The following is an 18,263-nucleotide window of genomic DNA, read 5'->3' as shown; positions in this document are numbered from 1 at the left end:
GCCAAAAATTTCTTTGCACACATTATTGTTACATTATATTTGTCCGCTTCCAAAGAACTTTCGATATACGTGGTATCCCACATAGAAATTGACATCCAGTGGATGTCTATCAAACCTCCATAGCTTCATGAGACGTCTACGTCCATGGTGGAAGTCAGATAAACCTGTAACGGAGGTCTATTAAATCTTAAATTTAGATATCTTTTTCAAATCCACTATATACGTCTATTAGACATCTATTATAAATGTTATATTTTTTTTGTATTTAAGTTTTATTATTAATTAATTAAATTTTTTTTTGTATTTTTATGAAACTTTATTTAAACATTTACATAATTATTTAAATTGCATAACACAAATATATTTATTTTATAGCTTTTTAATAGAAAAAAAACTAAATAATTCATGCTTTAAAATAAAATAAAAATAATATATTAAAATTAATTTTCATATATTCCATGGATCATTAAAATTTGATAAACGACTAATAATTCCGACATTACGTGGATCAATAATGTAGGGTTTCTCGGATCAGAGTTGATAGACACCGCGCATTTTTTTTATTATTAAACTTTTAATTAATGTTTCAAAGTTTGTAAAAAAATTTAAGAAACGACGTTGTACGTGAACTTGATCACTATATATACAGGGTGTCCCCCCCTTTTTTTTATGTAGTAGGGGAATGCCTTTACGCATACCCTTTCCCCTAGGGAAGGGAGAGAGTTATGTCGGGCTCGGGTCTTACGCCGCGAGACTGTTCACTACCGACTAAACCCCCACTGTTGGCGTTGGCCTGCATGGCGCCTTGATCTTTGGGAGGATGCTAGGGATCGCGAGCGCATATCTTCTAGCACCCTTCCGGCGCCGACTCACCCGTTGGACTGGGTGAGTCCCCCGCACTGCCACCCATTATCTGAGTAAGCGGCAGGGTCCGATTTTTGCTTCGAGCCGGCTTTCTCATTAGCACACTACGCTTCTGTCTCAGGGGAGCTGATGGGATGGTGGATCCCCATCCACTCTATTTCTCATAGCTCCTCGATATAAGTGAAGAGACGGGTGACTTATAACACCCCTCATCTTTTTCCTACTGTCACCGCCGTAAACCCGAGAAGCCAGGTATTGGCCCCCGGTCCACACTGTATGCAAGCGAAGCATCAGGGCCAGGAAGGAGGGGGGAAAGGCTTGCGCTCGTCTTTTACCCCCATTCCGACGCTGAGCCCCGCCCGCGTTAATGAGCCTGTCTGCCCTGTCGCAAGTCGTAGCGGCGGCCATGGCTCGCGTAATTGGGCGGCGCGGAGGAGGGAGCGAGGATCTCACACTCCCATCTTCAGCCGCTTGACGTGTGCGCGCCCTAGAGGCGGTGGCGGTGCAGATGGACACAGTTCGATTGGACACAGTGCGATTGGACACGTAACAATTGGACACGTGCAATTGGACACAAAAAGATGCCCACAGTTCAAATGCCCACCGTTGAATTGCTCACAGTTCGATTGCCCACTGTGCAATTGCCCACAGTTCGTTTGCCCACCGTGCTATTACCCACAGTTCGATTGCCCACTGTGCATTTGCCCACAGTTCGATGTCCCACAGTTCGATTGCACACTGTGCAATTGCCCACCGTGCTATTGCCCACAGTTCGATTACCTACTGTGCAATTGCTCACAGTTCGAATGCCCACCGTGCTATTGCCCACCAAACGTTGAAAAACGTTCGATTGCCCACAGTGCTATAGCCCACAGTTCGATGGCACACTGTGCTTTTGCCCACAGTTTCCTTGTCGCTCATGCGCTAGACAAATTAATTTTCTTTTCAATAATGGTTACAAATTTTACAAATTCGTAAAGGACTTTTCGTCTTCAAATCTGATTCCCTACCCACAGTTTTAATATTGCTAATAATATTTCGGACACTCTGTATATTTATCGACGCCGTTTGACCAAGCGGCCGTCGCTGTTATCTAATAAATTCTTTTTATTTTGTTATTTAAATCCGTCTCGGTGCATTCACGACCTATACACTCTGATCCTGCATCCCGACGAGCGTCCCGGGCTCGCTGGCCCGACATTCGAGGCCCGCCGCGCAAGCAGGTCGTTTCAATTTAATTACTTAATTTCTGTCATTATCATATTCTCACTATCTCTCTTTCTCACTCTCTCTCTCTTTCTCTATTTCTCTCTCTCTCTCTCTCTTTAACAATTTTACTTTTAATTTATATATTTCTGTCTCATTGCGAATAAAATTAAAAATTTGAGGCTGCCTTGCGCCAAATTAAATTAATAAACAATAAAGTCAATTAAATTACGAATCAAATAGAAAATTTAAGGCTGCCTTGCGCCAAAATAATATTAATAAACAATAAATTCAATTAAAAAGCGAATCAAATTGAAAATTTGAGACTGCTTTACGCCAAATTAAATTAAATCAATAATAAATTAAAATAGATTGCGTATCTTTAAGAAAATTTGGGGCTGCTTTATGCAAAAATAAAATAAATAAAAAATTAATTCTAATACATTGCGAATCTAACAATTAGCTTGGCGCCGCCGCGAACAGGTATTGAATAAAGAAGCGGCGGACCAACTCCCTTAGATTCCTTATCTGTTTGTTTTTTCGCGCCCGGCTCTTCTTAATAGTTTTCTTATTTAAAGATTCCACTAAAATTCATAATTTACTTTTAATTTTATTCGAACAGAATTTACAAGATTAACATAGAAAGAGGCGAAGGAGACTCGTCACCGACGATTTCCGAAGCCTTTGACTCGTCCATGGATGAATCCACGTAATCTATCTTTGGCGAGAATCGCTTGCCGATTCTTTAGCCGTGGATAGTCGCCAAACTTCCAGCAGTATTTCGCGGCGTAAACCACCGAAAATTGCTGGTCATTCGACAGCGTATCCTGGCCGATATTCGGAAGCAGGCATTCTCACACATTCGATAGTTCACAGGAACAAACGAACAGAATTAAAACCTCGGAACTCCGACTCGGACATTCCCTTCTCTCTTTGATTGAAATTAAAGAACAATTGGTTTGAATAGTACATTTAGTGGAATCGATTTTCGCGGGAATACATTATGAAACGTTGAGACTTACTTTTCAGGCGATCTTTTAAATGCTTCTTCTGCACTAGATGCTTCGTCTTGCACTGACTGACACTCACGTCGATTTAAATAAACTTTAGCGGCTGTAGCTGAGATGCAAGAGAGCGTGCTCCGCCAGAACACAAGATTTTATAAGCTCGGAAAAGGGGAAGACTATTCCCGAATTTTCACTTATCTGAAATTCTAATCTTTCATTTGCGGAGCTTGTTCCTCCACTTTTTCTATCTTAAAATTATTGGGCATTCGCACCCCATCCCTTCTCTATTTCTTGAACTTCTAAGTTTTTCGCTCTTAGTTTCTAAATTTTGGTGAGGAGTTCCCGAAATCCATTGGTTTTAAGAAAATAATATGCCTATGAGGTACCCCCGCTTTAACAAGTTATCCCTTCCGAGCCTTCCAAAATTTTACTATCATTTCCATTGAGAGATGGTGGGGAAACTTCTACCATCCGTATGACGTAAAGTTACCTGACTTTATTGCTTTTGTCTGCACCACATACTCCGGTAATTACGGGCCTCTCGCGCCCTTGGTTTTTCTAAAGCTCAGGATCTATGCGCAATTACAATTTTAAGAAAAAGTTATTTTTTCTTTTCCTGTGACGGACAGGTTATCAGAGTTGAAATAATTATGAGCCCCTTAGGTTTTGATTTTTTGTATTATGTCTAGATAAATTCTTTGTCTGATTTTCGTTGGCGCCCGTTTACAATTTGTTGCATGTTTTTTATGCTTTCACGCAACAACTTGTCCCGGAATATGTTAGTGTTTTATGAATTGTCTTCTGAAAGGCTCTGAAGTTCTTTTTTTTTGTGTTACAATGGACTACGGTCTACCTTCCCCTTGACTAAAATTTTAATATATGTCGAAAAAAAGAGACCCGGAGTCGGAGACGTAACAATTTCGCATAATTCTTTTCCAAGCAGTATCCCATCGTCCACGTAAAAACCCAGAATTAACGTTTTGTCCTTTCGTACGTAGATGCACTGTTCTGTTTTTAGCGGTTCGAAGTTTCTTGTTTTCAAGAACGTTGAGAATCTTTGATTCCATTTCAGAGGTGCCTGCTTCAACCCGTACAGTAATTTCTGCAATTTACATATTTTATTCCCATATTTGAATCCTTGTGGGGGAAACATATACACGCTTTCGTCTAGCTCTCTGTACAGTAACGCTGTCTTTATGTCGTACGTGAACAGATGATACTTTTCGTTTACCGCCAACGCAAACAAAACTCTCACGGAGCTATTGTTCACCACAGGACTGAATGTGTCAGCGTAATCTATGTCTCCTTTCTGTTCGCATCCTCGCACCACGAGTCTTGCTTTATTTCTTCCGTCTTCTTTTACTTTGAAAATCCAACAACTTAGTATTTTCGTTCCGACTGCTTCCGTCCTTTCCACAAGTTTCCACGTCTTATTTTTCTTTAGTGATTCTTTCTCTTCTTGTATGGCTTTTTTCCAGCTTTCTTTGTTGGGTCCAGTTACAGCTTGCTCATACGTAAAGTACACATATTCGCCAAATCGTTTCAGTGATTTCCTTTCCCTAAGTGATCTGCGTGGACTCAGCAGATCTTCCTCTTCCGCTTCGTTCTCTTCTTCGGCGTTGGCATACTCTTCGGACAATTCTTCTTCTTCTTCCGTTTTTTCTGCATCGAGGTTGTTTTCTTCTTCTATCTCCTTCTTATCCGAATTGGTTTCTTCTAAGTCGTCTGCCATCAATCTTAGTCCTTTACTTCCGTTGTTCTTTTCACACTCTGTGTAGTGCCTCGCGGTTTCTTTAAACCTGACGTCCCATGCAATCTCTATTTTTCTTTTTTTAGTATTCCACAGTCTACAGCCGTTAGAGGCATAGCCCACGAACACTAATTTCTTGCTTCTGTCTTCCAGTTTTTTTTGCGGACTTACTACTTTAAAGTATGCTGCACTTCCAAACAGTTTCAATTTGCTGAGATTCGATGGTTTCTTATACCATTTTTCATATGGTGTTACATTCAGTGTTTTAGTAGAGATTCTGTTTAATAAATACGTTGCTGTATAAGCTGCTTCTCCCCACATTTCCATCTTCAATCCGGATTCCTTCAGTAAGGCTCTAGTTTTTTCTAACAACGAGCGATTCAAACGTTTCACCTTCCCATTTAACTGCGGCGTATACGGTACAGTACAATCCATTTCTATTCCTCTTTTTTTTTGCACCATTCTTTTAAATTTGTATTGACATATTCTCGCCCGTTGTCTGATCTTAGTTTTGCTATTTTAACGTTCTACTTGGTTTCCACGCGTTCGGTATATTCTTTTATTGTTTCGATGACTTCGTATTTATTTTTCAGAAGGTAGATCGTTGTGAAGTGTGTATAGTCGTCCAATAGCGTCAGTATGTATCTCTTGTTGTCCCACGTTATCGTTTCCACAGGACCACACACATCTGTGTATATTATTTCAAGTGGCCGTTCGGCCTTAATTCTTTGTTCTTTAAATGGCTGCCTTGTCTGTTTCGCTTTTAAGCATGTCTCGCACAGCGTTTCGATGTTCTTCAGGTCTTCTTCCGAGATCTTCATTTCTGTCGACACATTGAGAAGTTTCTTCATTCCGTCAATTCCAAGATGTCCTAGTTTCCGATGCCATTTCTCCGTTTCGTTAATTTTTCTGGTGACATACGATTCTTCCTTTACGTCGCAAAATGGTTTTATTTTGTAGAGTCCGTTCTCCTTTTTGTCACCTCTCAGTACAATTTTATCATCCTTCTCTACTACGATTTTATTTTCCGTGAACATCACCTTTCCTTCGTTTTCAGTGATTGCGCTCACTGACAGTAGATTTGCTCTCAAGTCCGGGATGTACAATATATTTTTCAATACACAGGTCTTCAAGTCCGCCGCTCCGGTCCCCTCTGATACCATCGTCTCATTTATTTTGGCAACGCCGATCGAAGATGTTTCTATTTAAAGTCTTCTAAATGTTCCTTATTATTTACCATATGAGACGTTGTACCTGAATCTACGATCCATTCGTTTTCACGCCGGCTGTTTACCAAAAACGACACTTTGTCATTTTCATCACGTCGCTTCTTTCTTTCTTTGTCGCGAAAAAAACAGTCCTTTTCTCGATGATTGTTTTTCTTACAAATTCGGCAGCCCATACGTTTTTCCTTCAACTCGTTATTTTTCGGGCACGTTCTTGCAAAATGTCCATTTTTGTTACATTTAAAACATCGTCCATCACTAGTTCCTTTCATCATTTTCTTACACGACTTTGCTAAGTGTGACATCTCATTGCATTTGTAACACTTTTTTTCAAATGTTTTAAACGCCACAGCTGCATCGGTTTCCTTGTATTCCGCATTTCTTGTCTCCTCAGAGAGCAGTTTAGCCGTTAAATTTTCCATTGTTTGTTCCACTTAAGGTGTTGATTCCCACGCAGTGACGAATGATCTATACGTGTCTGACAAGGTGACGAGAATTTTTGATATCATCATTGAGTCTGTTATTTCCGCGTCCAACGCCTTGAGTTTGCATGCAATATTCTCCAACTTACTTATGTACGTGGCTACATCTAAGTCTTTGCTCATTGCACAACCAAAAAACTCCTGCATTAGACTGCATTTCTGTTGCTCGCTTTCTCGTTCGTAAATGAAGCACAGCTTGTTCCACATTGCGCGCGCCATGTTGCAATTCAGAATGTGCATTAGCGGTTTCTTACCGAGAGACAGAGCGATGATCTTCTGTGCATTTGCATTCTTTTTCTTCCAGGCATTATTTTGAGGCACAGGAGGCTCTTCCTCTATGGCGCTTTGCAGTTCCCCCGCTCTCAACAAAATTTTTACTTCGAATTTCTAGAGTTGAAAATTGTTCACCTCGTCTAACTTTTCCAGCTGGCTTATTTCGTCCATTGTAACCTTCACCATTTTTACGAATAAAAATAATTTTAAGTTTTTAATTTTACTTGGACGTTTACGCTCTCTTTTTTTTTCTTGTTCACTGATCTTCCGTCACTTTTTTTTGTTTGTTGCAAGCCACTGAACTGGGCTCATAACCTGTTGGTCGGTTAGGTTTTATATTAGCATGCAGCAAACACTTTTGTTCATTAACATGTATAGAAACAGATTTATTTAGTCTTACAAAATACACACGCAAGCGAATACAAAAACGGAAATAAATGGATTTTACAACGAGTTCTCACAACTGTCTCGCTCGATCGGCGTCGTCGCACGAACAATTTTCCCATTACAGGTAGATTGCTGCGATCCAGCGATCACGCGCGGCAGCATCTCACGCGAATGACACGCTGTGAGATGCTGCCGCAATACTTACTGAATTACATGCGCGCAAATATTTCTAACAAGAACAATAGAGCCAGTTAGTTGCTCCTGAGTCGTGTCCGAATGCAGACATGATCTGCTTACTTTAACTCCGTATTTTGCTAATGTCGTATTGAATAAATTGCTTTTGTCATGTTTTAAATTTCTCATGTCGTTATTCTTAATGTAAGAATTATTTGGAAATTCATAGTTATATCTGTTAGAAACTGTATTTGGAATAGCGCGCATGTAATTCAGTAAGTATTGTGGCAGCATCTCACGGCGTGTCATTCGCGTGAACGCGCGTGATCGCTGTATCGCAGCGATTTGCCTGTAATGAGTAAATAGTTAGTTCGGGCGACGATGCCGATCGAGCGAGACAGTTGCGAGAACTCACTGTAAAATCTATTATTTTCCGTTTTAAATATTCGCTTGTGTGTGTTTTATAAGACTAAATAAATCTGTTTTGATACATGTTAAACTGAACAAAAGTGTTTGCTGCATGCTAATATAAAAACCTAACCGACCAACAATATCTGTGTGGTGTATTGGTTAATTAATAATAAAGATTCAGTGATTCTATCTAGTCTGTTCGCGATTTAACGGGCCCGCTCGGTGAGACCGCGCTTTTGATTAGTGTCGCGCATAATTATGCGATGGCACCACGTTACGGACCGGCAATTCATCGATAATCCGGCATTTGCCAGTTCTAATGCTTCTTCTTGTTCCGAAAGTCAGTGCGTACGGACGGCTCTAGAAGTGTCTCGGAAATCTCATAGTTTTTTGTGGTGTTAGCTCAGTAGTAAAGTGACCGGTGGTTAAGCTGTGTTGCTCAGGAAGTGCGAGAGTTTCTCTCATAAATTATAAATTAGTCTGGTCAGAGATTATTACGGATACAGCTTCACTGTCCGTGCACGTGGCAGCAACGTGCTCGAGCAAATGCGTACGGCTTTCTCGCGACAAGCGCTCATTGTAATTACGGAATACGCCTCATTCTTTTAGACTGCTCTTCTTGTGTTAATTCGCCGCGCCGGTTTACTCATTGCTCATTTAAGCAATTAAGGACCGCTCATATCGTATAGAAAGGCACCGCTCGCGGACGCAATCATTCTGGTGGCACGTGGCCCATTCGAGCAATCAGGTTGACTCAGCTTTGTGCAGTTAATCACAAATCGAACCTTTTACTAAATAACAAAAACTTATTATTTTGAACTCGAATAAGAAAAGAAAATACATTATTCGGGGATGCAACCCACGAGACTGTGCCTCTGCTCGGTGGCAACGAAACAATTATTCAGAAAAGAAATAAAATATTTTAGGAATGTGCCGGAAGCCGATAAACGAAAAAGATAATCTATACGGGCTAACGAAAAGTATTCAGTCTGTTTTACAAAAGAAACTTGTAAAGTAAACGCGACGAAGAGAGAAACCCTAAAAGATAAATATATATACACCAAAAAATTCCGTTCGCAATATACGCACGCAGCCACGATAGCTATATGAGCCGACGCCACATACATTCCGCGCGACACACACTCATACTTCTTTAATAATTTGCCTTGGGCCAACGCTAAACATATATACAAATGCCCGAGACGCACGCAAAACCAAAACTTTTCCGGCAACGGCCGTCGCATTCCATCAGACACGTGATCTACACGCTCGCGCTCGCACTCACGCATACGGAAACCGGCAGACGCAAGTCCTGGATCACGTGACGCTCACGTGATCCTCCCGAGTCCCACGGTGACGACGCTCCCCTACGTTAAAAGGGGTTACACCAGGATGACTTCCACCGTCGCGCCGGAATCCTGGTACTCAAACCTCGTTCAATGACAAAAATAATTGTTCCTCTGGAACACGGCACGCCTGTAGACTCTGCTATGAAGCCGGGAACACGGCACGCCGGCCGAAGCAAAGTATGATAGCCGGGAACACGGTACGCCGACCGTCTCTTGCGGATCGACGGGAACACGGCACGCCGGGAACACACCTCAATCAGGGTCCCGCACTTGAACTGTTAATGATTCAATATTAACCCGGGGCCTCAACTACACGAGGACTCAGGGGTTCGGCCGACCTACCGGTACGCAACGATACTCTCTCTTCCTCGCTCGTCGTCGCCGTTCGCACTCATCCGCACCAAACGTTCTCGTCGGCCGCACAAACACGAGACAGCACACCGGCGCAGTGATGAGAATTTTAGCTCCGAGCAGTGATGGGAATTTTAGCTCCGAGCAACATCGATGTTGCTGGAGTGGGGAAACACGCACACACGCCAGCGTCCTGTCGGTGAGCGCGCTTCGTTCGGCCTCGCTCGGCTTTGCTCGGCTTTCAGAAGAGGACAGATATATATATGTTCCGTCTTCGTCGCACCGAGGCAGCTACGATTCGTAGGCGACGAGTCGTAGCCTTCGAGTTACGGTGACGAACAATAAGATGAGTGCTCGCATCGTGCGAGCCGCGTGAATCGCGGGCACCAAGATGCATATTTTTTTACAGGCTGTATATTAGAATATGATGTGGTCTTCCGCACTACCCAGGAGGTGCCAATTACAGTGCGTTAAATTTTTTAATGTGGACCTTCGCCAGTAGCCATATCATACCACATTTCTGAATTGTCCAACACGCAAAGTGTCCGACAAACTTAATATTAAATTGTTAATAAACTGTCTAACACGCAAAGTGTCCGACAGAATGCGTATACTATATGTAGGAAGGATAATTTTTTACGGGAGTAAATGAAAAAGAAGAGCGGCAATATTATTTAAATTTTTATTTTATTAATTAAAAAAAAATTGATAAATTTTTGGCCGCCCGGCCTCGCATGCCGCCTCGGTCTCGCATGCCACCCCGGCCTCGCATGCCGCCCCGGCCTCTCCAAAAAGTTCCTCGCGAACGTCCGGCCGCGTAACCTCTTTTTCGTTTTTCTAAAATGTATAAATAAAAAAATAAGTATATACTAAATATAAATAATAAATATGAATTTAAATATTGTTATTACTTTGCTGCTTCTGCTGCGGCTGCGGCTGCTGCTGCTCCTGCTGCTGCGGCTGCGGCTGCGGATGCGGCTGCGGCTGTTGTTGCAGTTGGTCCTGCAACTGCTTATGCTGGTCTAAAAGAGCAGTTATCTGACGCTCTACCTCTACGAGCCGCTCTAATGCACTATTTTCTAAAAAATGAAAAAAGTATTAATTTTACAATATTTTTGAAAACTTGAAAATAGATAATGAATTACAAAAAAAATAACAATTATGTATATTACTTACGAGGATTTTCGCTCATCTTTACTCGCTTTTAGACGTCTACTGCTTGTTTATAACTTTGTAAGCGATTATATACAATACATTTGTTTTGCCCTAAGCTACGAGCGCTTCGTGACCGCGAGCAGAAACGATAAATAAAAAATTATTATATATACTGAAAGTACTTCTACAGTTAAATTAGTATATATTGACAGTTTATTTGCTCAGTTGTAATAGTTTTTGTGAGAAATAATTATTACAGAAAGCTGCAACAGATTGTAAGTCTTTTCAATTTATTTTTTATTTCTTCGTATCTAATATTTATAATTTATAAAACATTAAAATTTTGCGATTTATTGAAAAAGAAAACTAAGCGAAGCTTTGTTGAAGCTTGGCTTTCTGATGATCGCTATAAATCTTGGATACGAAAAGTTCTTTCAGATGATAGTTTATATCATTGTATTATTTGTAAAAAAGATTTTTCGTGCAATACATGTGTATCACGACATGCGGATTCTGCGTGTCATAATGAGAAAATTAATAAAACCGATTTTGAAACAAAAAATGACGCAAACGAGAAAAATATTAGTTACGGGGCACGGCAAACATTCCGACAACAATGGTTAGATATTGAAATATTTAAACCATGGTTGCGCGAAGTATCACATAATAAAAAATTATGTTTTTGTACATTTTGTGAAATATATATGGCGGCTAAATTATCGAATATTTATCGTCATGCAGAATCCGAAGTACATATTAACAATGAAAATAGAAAAAAACAGATATAAATGATATGTGTGACAAAAATATGAACGTGGAATCACCAATGCCGTTTGATGATGAAAAGAAGGCAGCAGAAATTCGATATGCTGCATTTATTGCTGAAAAAAATATTTTATTTGAAACGGCACAAGATATTCAAACATTGTTTAAAGAAATAGGAAAAGATTTTAAAATAATAAAAGGAATGACAATAAATCGAATAAAATGTATAGGAATTATTTCTAACGTTTATTGTCCGATAGAAACAAATCGTGTAGTTGACATATTACAAAAAAATAAATTTTCAATTTTTGTAGATGAAACATCAGACGTTTCGAATCAGAAATGGATGACGTTTTTTGTGCGGTATGTTGATCCTGAAACGTTAGATAGTCGTTCGCAATAAGTAAAATTAATAAATATTGACGCAAAAAATAGTAGCGCGGAAAAATTATTTGATGCATTTTTAAATAAAATGTGGAAATTGCAAATTCCATTTCAAAATATAATTGCTATGTCATGCGACAATGCACATGTTATGGTGGGCAAATATTCATCTTTTAAAACAAAACTTCAAAAGTTTTGTCATAAATTATTAACATTTTCATGCCCGTGCCATTCCGCAGCTTTAATTGCACATAATGCATGTAGTAAAATTCTAGAACATTGCGAAGAATTTGTTAAAAAAGTAGCAACTTTTATCAACAGTAGTCCGAAACGTTCGGCTATTTTTGAAGAATTTGCTATAAGTTTTCAGGAAACAAACCGTAAAATTTTAAAGTTGTCAAATACACGATGGCTTTCTCGGTATTCAAGTATTCAACGACTTCTTGAGTACTGGAATACTCTATTTCTGTTTTTAACTGAAATAGTAGTAAATGAAAAAACAAAATCTGGAGAATATATACTTTCTATAATGCAAAAACCTGATACAAAAGCTTACCTATTATTTTTAAAACATATTTTGTATCATTTTAATTCTTTTAATCTCTTTTTCCAAAGCCTAGAAACAAAAATCCAAGTATTAAACAGAAAATCTTTAGAATTTTTATGTGGCATTTGTAGAAATTTCTTAAAACCTGAGCTATTAAGCAGTTTAAAAGAAATTGATATGCCAGAGTTTGATAAAACAGAAAATCAAATTTCAATAAATGAAATATATTTAGGAGAAGAATGTCAAATATATCTAAATAATTTAATTACGGAAGGACATGCAGACGTTGTTGCAAACATTCGACGAGATTGTTTGCAATTTTACGTAACAGCTGCACAAGACATTTGTAAAAGGCTGCCAATACGTGATGCCTTTTTATCAAAATTAAAAGTTTTTGAATTTAATACGGCTTTACGCGATAGTAATAGAGAAAGTTCATTTCGTGATGTCTCTTATATGGTGAGCACCTTTGGAGGCTTTGATGAAAAAGATTTGATGAAAGAGTGGTTTGCATTATACAAAGATTTTTCAGAATCAGATAAAGATTTGTTAGCAATATTAGAGTTTGATGAATTGTGGAAAATAATTTTAAAAAGTCATCAATATCCTAATTTGAAGTCTGTCTTGAATGCTGTTAGATCATTGCCAAATTCAAATGCCGATTCCGAAAGAATTTTTTCTATTTTACCAGATATAAAAACTAAAAAACGAAACAAACTTACACCTGCAAACGTAAATGCTTTATGCGTGTTTAAGTCAGCATTAAAAGCGAGAAAGGAACCGCTTTAAATATTAACATCAATGAAGAGCATTTATCTTTAATGTCAATAGACAAATTATATTCTACATGTCATAAAAAACAAGAAAGTCATCTAACATTATATACTGCAGATGATTGTGACATGGCTGGTCCTTCCTCGTCTACAATGCTATAAATAATTTATTTATGAAAAAAAGAAGTTTAATAATTATCAATTCAATATTAAGTTTGTCGGACACTTTGCGTGTTGGGCAGTTTATTTATTATTAATTTAAAATTAAATTTGTCGGACACTTTGCGTGTTGGACAGTTTATTTAATATCAATTTAAAATTAAATTTGTCGGACACTTTGCGTGTTGGACAGTTTTTTTTTTATCAATTCAATATTAAGTTTGTCGGACACTTTGCGTGTTGGACAGTTTATTTATTATCAATTTAAAATTAAATTTGTCGGACACTTTGCGTGTTGGACAGTTTTTTTTTTATCAATTCAATATTAAGTTTGTCGGACACTTTGCGTGTTGGACAGTTTATTTATTAACAATTTAATATTAAGTTTGTCGGACATTTTGCGTGTTGGACAATTCAGAAATGTGGTATGATATGGCTACTGGCGAAGGTCCACGTTAAAAAACCTAACGCACTGTAAGTGGCACCTCCTGGGTAGTGCGGAAGACCATATCATATTCTAACATACAGCCTGTAAAAAAACATGCATCTTGGTGCCCGCGATTCACGCGGCTCGCACGATGCGAGCACTCGTCTTAGTCACCGTAACTCGAAGGCTACGATTCGTAGGCTACGAATCGTAGCTGCCTCGGTGCGACGAAGACGGAACATATATATATCTGTCCTTTTCTGAAAGCCGAGCGAAGCGCGCTCACCGACAGGATGCCGGCGTGTGTGCGTGATCCCCCACTCCAGCAACATCGATGTTGCTCGGAGCTAAAATTCCCGTCACTGCCGACCGCGGTGGTGTCGTCGGCAGCGTGCCGCACGACAGATCCTAAAGTCTGGACGGGAGCGCCTGTCCAGGGGATCTTGTTGGCCCGGATTAGCCGGGGGCGCCGGCGGTATCCGGTCGCTTCGGTGGTGGAGCTTCGGGAGCGCCCGAGGTTTCCAGGAACCTGAGTTATAGTCTGTCTTGGGAGCGCCCAAGACAGCGGAAGACTCTCACCAGGAGCGCCCGGGGACGACTCGGGAGCGCCCGAGTCGGAGAGTACACGAGAGTGCTTTGGGAGCTGGAGGCAGCAGAGAGCTTAACTTTCGATCGCGGCCGGCCACGCGTACAGATGCAGAGGCTCGTCCGTGTGACGCCAGCGCTTCGACTGCCGTCGGATAGAGGAAAAGGCCAGAGCTATACACTATCTGTCCTACTCTTTCACGGCGTCGTCGGTAATTCGGTAGTTTCGGTATCGCGCAAGCATGATGGTAACCGCTCGAATGCGAACGGCTGCTTTTATTTACCATGTACTATAAAGCTTACCATGTTATCATCATTACCATGTAAAATAAAAATTGAAAATAAATAAATTGTTATTCATAAAGAATCCTTCTCTTTTTAAACTAAATCATTTTTATCTTATAAGTTAGCAGTACAAAATAAGCAGAGTTAATTTTTATAAATTTGTAGCTAATTTGTTGTTAAAAAGTAATTGGCAAAGAAAAAGTTCGTTACTCTCTGCTTTAATTATTATACATTTTTTTAATAATATTCAAGTAAAAGAAGATGAAGTTGGTCGCAAAGAAATTTAGTCGAGATAACGCGTTGTTGCTTATTTATCGCTAAATATTTGCCAAAGGAAAATATTAAATTGCTATTTTCTTTTCTTAGTTAACAAATTGATATTTTCTACGTAAACGCTCGTTATTAGGTAACGGTTGTTGCTCTCGATTCGGGGTTTCAGATATTTTGTTTAAAAATTGAAAAGAAGTCATTTCAATTGTTTAAACAATTTTTTTACAAAATTAGTCACTCATCGGATTCGGTCGCCGGACGATGTTGCGAGTGACATAGTATAGTCTTTTCTTCAATATTAACATTTTTGCTAGTTAACAAATGGATATTTCCGAGATCGAGTGTCCGACTTTTATAATTTTTTTTTTAACAACGTTACAGCATCATCCGACGACCGAATCCGATGAGTGACTTTTTTGCAAAAAATTATTTAAACAGTTTAAACATTTTCACGATGTAAAATTGCAATACTCAAATTCGGCGATGCATTATATGAAACCGAGAATAAAAATAATTTGTTAATTCGCAAAGCTTGCTATAATTTCCCTGTTATTAGTCAAAATCCTAGACCTAGTACGCGTGTAAAATGTCGCAAAAACGAGGATTATCAATCCGCGGCGTGCGGCGTTGTCTGCTCAACGAATTCGCTGCTGTCCACCGTTGCCGTTTCGCTTAGCCGAGTAATGCCTAGCCGATACTTTGCTTTTTCGATCTGTTCGCCGCCCGCCGCCCTCCGCCCTCCGCCCTCCGCCCGCTGTTAACCACTTGTTGCCCATGCTGATTATTCAGTTTTTTATTGAAAGTAAATTTCGATAATGTATAAGATAAAGGTTAATTAAAATAAGATGCTGAAATGTAGAAATAACAAATAAAGTTTACTTTTTTTTTTAATTTATTTAAAAAATTAATTTTTCCGAAATCGGAAATGTACAGAAATCGCATATGTTCTTTGCACAAAAAGATATAACGTTTTTTTTGTATTATAACAAAACGATCGTGCCTTCACAAAAGTCATATTAATTTTTTTCCTGATAGAATCGAACGTTAGATGGTTTTAATTATTATTGGTGTTAGCAATAAACGACGAGTTTAAACAGTTGATATTGTTACGCCGGGAACGGGTCGGCGGACGTTTCCGCGTTCGCGTCTCTCACACTCTCACTCACACACACACTCGCGGCGCCTGAGCTCCGCGAAAGAAAGAGACACGATTTGTAAAAAGAAACAAGAACGATATTTAATAAAGAGCATGCAAGCAGTAACACGTCTGCACCAATTCGAGACATGGGCAGAACTGTCAATTAACAAATAATAATAATCCTCGTTCCCCTGGCAACGGGGAACCGAGACTTCGGAGCGAGCCGGCAGCTTCACGCTGCTCCGTATACCGGGCGTAACACTGCCCGTCAAATAATGAAGTGGCTTCGCTATTGAAGAAAAACCTTTCACAAATCTCCTATAATACGAGCAAAAACCTAAGAAGCTTCTCAATTGCTTTTTCGTATGAGGAACTGGCCAATCTATTACTGCTGCTACTTTCTCCTGATCAGTAGCTACCCCTTCTGAAGAAACCACATGACCTAAGTATTTAACTTTCCTACTGAAAAGAACACACTTCCCTGGATTGATTTTCAAATTAAATTTTCTTAAACGAAGAAACACCTCATTAAGATTCTCCATAAGTCCTTCGAAACTTCTTCCAAAAACTATCACATCATCCAAATACACAAAACAACTCTTAGAAAGAAGCCCCTCTAAAACCCTTTCCATAAATCGTTCAAAAGTTGCCGGAGCATTCGTGAGACCAAAAGGCATGACAGTGAATTGCCAAAGTCCTTTCCCTATGGAAAAAGCCGTTTTCTCCTTGTCCCTTGGATCCATCCTGATTTGCCAATACCCACTCTTAAGATCAAGAGTAGCAAACCAGGAATTTCCAGCCAAACGATCTAAAATATCATCTATCCTCGGCAGAGGAAAAGAATCTTTAACCGTGACCGCATTAACCTTCCTATAATCGACGCAGAATCTAATTGTTCCATCCTTCTTTTTAACTAAAACCGCTGGAGAAACCCAAGGACTACGCGACTCCTCAATTACCCTACGGTTCTTCATGTCTTCAATAATTCCATCAACCTCATCCCTCATTCGAAAAGGAATCCGACGAGGAACCTGTCTAATCGGAAGAGCATCCGCCACATCAATCCTATGTTTCACTAACTCGCAATTCCCTGCAACAATTTCCTCCGAAAATATCCCTTGAAATTCTTTAAAGAATGAAGAAGCTACATTCTTCTGCTCATCATTTAATTCCTTCAAGCTTTCTTCAAAAAGCTTCTGAGGAAAAGAAGAATTCACCCCGGAAGTCTGTTCGACTCTGGCCACCCTCAAAGAATTCTGACAAGAACCAAAAGCTTCGTTAAAAATTCCAGAAAAACCAACCTTCCTCAGAAAATCCGCCCCGAGAAGACAATCATCCGAGATTTCTGCCACAAACATGCTCATTTCAAGAGCAAACTTTCCTACCTCCAAAGAAACTTTAGCTTCCCCTCTAATGGAAACATCCTCCCCTGTAGGATATCGAAACCTTAGCCCCTCTCTAAGCGATTGCAAAACTAAATTCCCCTTTCCGAAAAAACTAGAACTCAAAATAGTAATATCAGAGCCCGTGTCAACTCTGAAATTACATTCCCTACCATTAATTTTTCCTGCAAAACAAAAATCTCGTGAAGAATAACCGATTCTTCTGGAAAACAACTCTCTCGGGGCCCCCTTTACTTTAGCCGACCCCCCCCCGAAGAGGTCGACTATTCCGAGTTTCCCTTACGGGTGGGGCACTGATTTTGGAAGTGTCCTGGCTTCCCGCAAAGCCAACACTCTCCTCGAGCCCCCCCCTTCGTCTCCCGAGAAAACCTACTCCCTTTATTCTTCCTAGAATTAACCGAACTTTCCCCTTTCCCTTCGTTTTCCTTAACGTCCCCCCTGGACTTTTCCGAACGAAAAGAATTAAAATTTCTAAAAGAATTCGCGCGTCCCTGATAACCTGACACTCTCCTATCAAAAGACTCCCCGAAAATTGTCCCGATCACTTTCGATCTCTCAATCGCCTTCTTAAGTGAAGAAATTCCTTCTAACTGTAACGTTCTCTTAACCCTACCGTCTAATATCGCAGAAATAAACTGAGCACAAGCGATCTTGTCCCGTACCTCATAGGGACATTCTGGATAAGCTAATTGAGACAACCGCTCTAATTCTGTCCCAAAAGAAGCAAAATCTTCCCCCTCCTTCTGTTTCCGATTTGTGAAAAGCGAATAATAATTCTGAGAAGACCGCGGCTCCCCGAAACACAATTCAAGCTTTGCTCTTAGCTCCGCGTAACCCATGCCCTCGGAATCTTGAAAAGAACAAAGAACCGAACGCGCTCTACCCCGAAGAC

At 39.9% G+C, this 18,263-nt stretch overlaps 1 protein-coding gene across 1 annotated transcript; it reads left to right on the top strand.

Annotated features, from left to right (window-relative positions):
- Positions 1 to 11,872: 11,872 nt before the first annotated feature.
- Positions 11,873 to 13,120, top strand: LOC139110475 (SCAN domain-containing protein 3-like). Its single transcript, XM_070670286.1, has one exon. The coding sequence runs from the start codon at positions 11,873 to 11,875 to the stop codon at positions 13,118 to 13,120; it is 1,248 nt and encodes a 415-aa protein (XP_070526387.1).
- The last annotated feature ends 5,143 nt before the right edge of the window (positions 13,121 to 18,263 follow it).

The sequence above is a fragment of the Cardiocondyla obscurior genome, linkage group LG20, assembly GCF_019399895.1.
Source record: "Cardiocondyla obscurior isolate alpha-2009 linkage group LG20, Cobs3.1, whole genome shotgun sequence".
Lineage (NCBI taxonomy): Eukaryota > Metazoa > Arthropoda > Insecta > Hymenoptera > Formicidae > Cardiocondyla > Cardiocondyla obscurior.
Note: the sequence above shows the minus strand (reverse complement) of the source record. Positions and strands in the feature narration are given on the sequence as shown.

Coding starts and splice junctions, on each gene's coding strand:
- LOC139110475 (XM_070670286.1), top strand. CDS start 11,873: ATGTGGAAATTGCAAATTCCATTTCAAAATATAATTGCTATGTCATGC.